This window comes from Nannospalax galili, unplaced genomic scaffold (assembly GCF_000622305.1).
Source record: "Nannospalax galili isolate Female #2095 unplaced genomic scaffold, S.galili_v1.0 scaffold513, whole genome shotgun sequence".
Taxonomy (NCBI): domain Eukaryota; kingdom Metazoa; phylum Chordata; class Mammalia; order Rodentia; family Spalacidae; genus Nannospalax; species Nannospalax galili.
Window position 1 is genome coordinate 533935 of NW_008334861.1, and position 4409 is coordinate 538343.

Below are 4409 nucleotides of genomic sequence, written 5' to 3' on the forward strand. Positions count from 1 at the left end.
CTGTGAGTTCAAGGGCCACCCGGATTTAAATAGTGAGTATACAGCCGCGGCCGCGGCCCCGGGGGACCTTTTTTAAAAAAAAAAAAAAAAAAAAAAAAAAAAAAGAGACAGCATGATCCCATTTGAAGGCCTGATCATAATGATTCCAGTATCATTTTAATTGAGGAGATTTATTAAACCAAGTCACGTCCCTGAAAGCCTCTGTTCTTGTTATTGTTGTTGTTGTTGCTATTGTTTTGAGGTCTCACTCTGTGGCCCAGGCTAGTCTGAAACTCACTATGTAGCTCACACTGCTCTTGATCTTCCTCATGCACCCAAGTTGTTAGGGTTACAAAAGTACACCACCATCACTCTGCTCTCAGTGAGAGAGAAACAGGTCTCTTGGGCCCTGCCCTTCCCCTCAGGCAAGTGTTCAACATCTTTATTTCAGCCCATGCTCAGGCAACATCATTGTTCTCGAATTCTCATAAAAATAGCCCTTCCTCTTTGACTTGATAGCAGCTAAGTCTGTGTCCTCCTGGCCAGACTGGAGGGGCCAGTGAGGGAGGCTTCAGCCAGCAGAAATAGGACTCAGAAGGCTAGTATTAGAAGGCTGGACTGCAATGCAACCTGGGTGAACCATTTGTGCCATGCTATGGAGAGATCCTAGGCATGGTTACAAGTGGAGGAAAAAATCCATTCATACTGCCAAGAATAGGCTGTACAGTAGGTCAGACAGACCAGGGCTGACATTCCCTACCTGACCTCAAGCAGAGCACCTCACCACCACCTGCTTCAGTTCCCATAACATGAAAGTACCAGTAAATATGGGTCACCATGGGCTCTCAGAATGATGAGAGGAAACTCATTTCCACCCTGAAGCACCCGAGGGTCCTGCCCTCCATTTACTCTTTTCTCTACCACAGCACTTCAGCACTCAGCCCTCCCAGATTTAAGTCTTTAGAAAGAACCCCCACCACATTTCAGGTCACAAACATGAGCCTCAGGTCCGAGTGCACAGATTGCCTAGGCTGTGAGACCAGGTCCGACTGCACAGATTGCCTAGGCTGTGAGACCATAGAGAGGAATTGAGTACTGTCCTCACTCCCGTTTAGCACATTTGTCAAGTGGAAAAGCTCAGGCATGTCTGTAGTCTGAAAGGCTGATCTATCTTCCCCAAGCCACCCTAACTCTCCCTTCCTTATCTCTACAAAATATGAACCATCTGTCAAGGATATTACCAAGATACTGAGAGCAAAAACAGACACAGCCCCTGGGCTCATGGAGCTTCCAATGTACTTGAAGAGGTGGGAAAATCAGCTGACATTTCAAGTCCAGCCTGATCTGCTTTTGGTAGGAGATGCCGTGAGCATAGGGCTCAGGGCTCCTCAGAAGACCTGCATTCCAGACTAAAGGCAGAGGAATGAGGGAAGTTGGGAGGGACTGGAAGAAACATAGAGGCTCATTATAGAGTCAACATGGGAAGTAAGGGTAACAATGTGCCTATAGCTCCTGCTCAGTGACCACAGCCCAAATTGAGCATGCCTTTGGAACCAATTCCTATGTCTTTCTCAGCAGCCGTCCAAGAACAAGTCATCTCCAAGTGTAGCCAGACCAAGGCGAGCCTCCCATCCAACCAGCATATGATGCCACCCAAAACTGAGGTCCTCCAGGACAATCTGAATCCAGGAATGAGGCCACCCATGAGTCGCATGGGTATTTTCTCATCAACTCCAAAGAGGCAGCAAGGAACACTCCATGCCAGCCTCCCATTTCTGGTATGCTCAGGCTCGGGTCAGGATCCCATGAGCAGTCTTGGCTCTGTCTGTCCCAAGGCCAGGGCCACCCCTTCAGAAGTGCCCCTGCCCAAGCTCTGCCTCAGCCCCCTGGGCAGCCAACCTTTGACTCCTCACCAACCCACCCTCCCCAGTGTGCCAGCAATGTCTCCTGTGTTCAGTAATGCTGTCTGGGTAGCAGCAGCTGCAGCTGGAGCCACACCAGTTTCGAAGGAGTCACCCCTGAGCCAAGTAGATAATAGCATGCTACCACATTTTGATAACAACTCCATCTTTGCCAAGGCACCCACGAGTGCATCCCCAGCAGCCCTGGCATTTCGATCTCAGAAGGCTGTGGTCCAGGCCAATCAGATAGCCCCACAAGCCAGGCCTGGCCAGAAGGTGCGTGCTGCTCTGGCCAGCCCCACATTTAGCCTATTAGACAATCAGAACCGTGTGCAGAGCCCAGCACAGGGCCTGGTGCCTGTACCGAGCACCAAGTCATTCCAGCAGAGCATGGCCAGCCACTCTCCCATGAGTCCCATTCAGGGACTAGAGCCACCAAGCTATGTGGATGCTAGTGCCGCTGCCAGCCACTCCCCAGGTCCATTGACCAGAATGGGCACACCCCCTGAGCTGCTACAGGACATTGTCTTGCCCCAGACCCCAAGAGATGGACCGATTTCACCATCATCTGCAGGCAGTGAGGTGGATTTCATTGAAGAGCTTTTGAAAGGCTCCAATGTGGCCCCAGATGAAGACTGGGTGTACAACTTGAGGCTGATCGATGACATTTTGGAACAGCATGCTGCTGCCCAAAATGCCACAGCCCAGAATGCTGATCAAGTCACCCAGGGTGCTGAGGAGCTTTAAATCAGAGGAAGGTGCCCTAGAAAGCCCTTTGTTGTTACTCAAAGAAGTGGCCTGAATCTGCAGCAAACTCAAAACTGGTCCCAGACAGCCATACTAGGCTCCTAGTTACAACCGGAATCGGGAATTGTGTCAGCCCTGCCCATCCCTCTATCTACCTGATGAATGAAAAGCTGGTGATTTTTCAAGCTACTTGTACATATTTGAAAATTTTGTAAATGGTTTTCCTAATCATAAATGACAGAAGTATTTATACTTGGTTTTGTGGCTTTGTAAATAAAGTGGCGGCTTTGGTTTCAATAGAGTTGTGTTTATTATACATTGTTCCAAATATGCAGACTGTGTTGTTCGCTCCAATGATACCTTGTTAAACCAGGTGGCTGAGTCACTGAGGTTTTCACACCATGAGAAATGTGGATGTGATCAAGGGGTGTTGTGCAAACTGACAAACGCCAAATAGAAAGCCACTTGGTCATTAATTTCCACTTCATTACAAATTGTACTACCTGGTGTGACTCTTAATCTCTTGCAAGCCTTTAAGTCTCAGCCAGCACTTTCCTAATGAGCATTTCCAGCAGAAGGCATTGTATTGTTAAGTGTCCCCCAGAGACCCTGCTGGGAGGCCAAGCATGTCCTTTAGGTTTGGGAGAGCTGCAGAAATAGCCCTGAGCTGAGCACTGTGTGAGTTGGCCACCTGGAGGAACTAGAGTGCTCCCTTCCCTTTGTCACCTATGGTGACCTTCCAACGCAGAGAAAGCCCCAGCTTTACACCGCTTTGCTGCACCATCACAGAGTGAAGGTGAGCCGGTCTGCTTTAGAGTCTGCTTTAAATCCTTCAGCACTCATTTTGATGTTAAGCTCTGTGATTTGGGGTGGGGGGGAGTCTGTAAACATTAATAGTTGATTTGGGGTTTGTCTTTAATGGTTTCTATCTGCAATTCTTGTCATGTATATTTAAGTGTCTGTTAAAGAAAATCCACATCCACTGTCCTGTAAACTTTTCTGCCTGTCCAGATTTTGTGTAAGCACATTTTAATTGCCACCTTGTATTTTGATTCTACATTTGAAATCTGGCATCTGTTTTGGGCCAGTGCATTTTTTTCTTTGTTCTGTAATAAACAGCCAGGAGAAAGGTGTCTTTGTGTTTTCATTTTCTTCAGAGAGCATCCAGACCCTACAAACCCAAACCATACCTGCTATGGTCTGTGGTTCCTTCTGAGGCTACTTCATGTCTTGTGCATCACAAAAATGCTTCAGCAGAGTCAGAGTAGTGTGTGTGTGTGTGTGTGTGTGTGTGTGTCTGTCTGTCTGTCTGTCTGTCTGTCTGTGTGTATGTGTCTGTGTGTACAAGTTTAGGTAGCATGTGCTCTGGAAATTTGCCATTAAAGCCCAGAACCCAGTCATTTTGATCCCATTTTACAGAGGCAGAAAGAAAACAAGTAGCCACTTTACTAATTCCATATTGGGGACAGGCATGGGAGACAGACTCTGAGATCTAGACTCTACCCACATCCTTCTCTCTTTGTCAAAGCTCACCCTTGCTCTCTCTGGTCAGATCCTGCCCCAGCCCAACAATATGGACTGAGTGTGGTTCCAGACAGAATTGAGCTCCTTACTTTGCCATCTTTCTAATTTGTTGTGTGTGTGTATCACTGTTTTGCTTGTATGTATGTATGTATACCACATGGATGCACTGCCTGTGGAGGCCAAAAGATGGTGTCAGATCCCCGGGAACTAGATTTATAGGTGTTTGTAAGCTGTCTTGTGGGTGCTGGGAATGAAACC

General features: G+C 47.7%; 1 protein-coding gene across 4 annotated transcripts in view; it reads left to right on the top strand.

Annotated features, from left to right (window-relative positions):
* Mamld1 (mastermind like domain containing 1) overlaps nt 1-3760 on the top strand; it is a 120658-nt gene extending 116898 nt beyond the window's left edge. For 2 of the 4 annotated variants that reach the window (XM_008829475.3, XM_008829477.3), the window contains one exon: nt 1555-1686. Coding sequence is in view for 1 of the 4 variants with exons in the window: in XM_008829474.3 (XP_008827696.1) it covers nt 1558-2627 (1070 nt within the window). In the remaining 3 variants the exon portion in view is untranslated. Of the gene's footprint in view, nt 1-1554 lie in introns of all 4 variants that reach the window. The other 2 variants (XM_008829474.3, XM_008829476.3) reach the window with 2 other exon arrangements.
* Nucleotides 3761-4409: the final 649 nt, after the last annotated feature.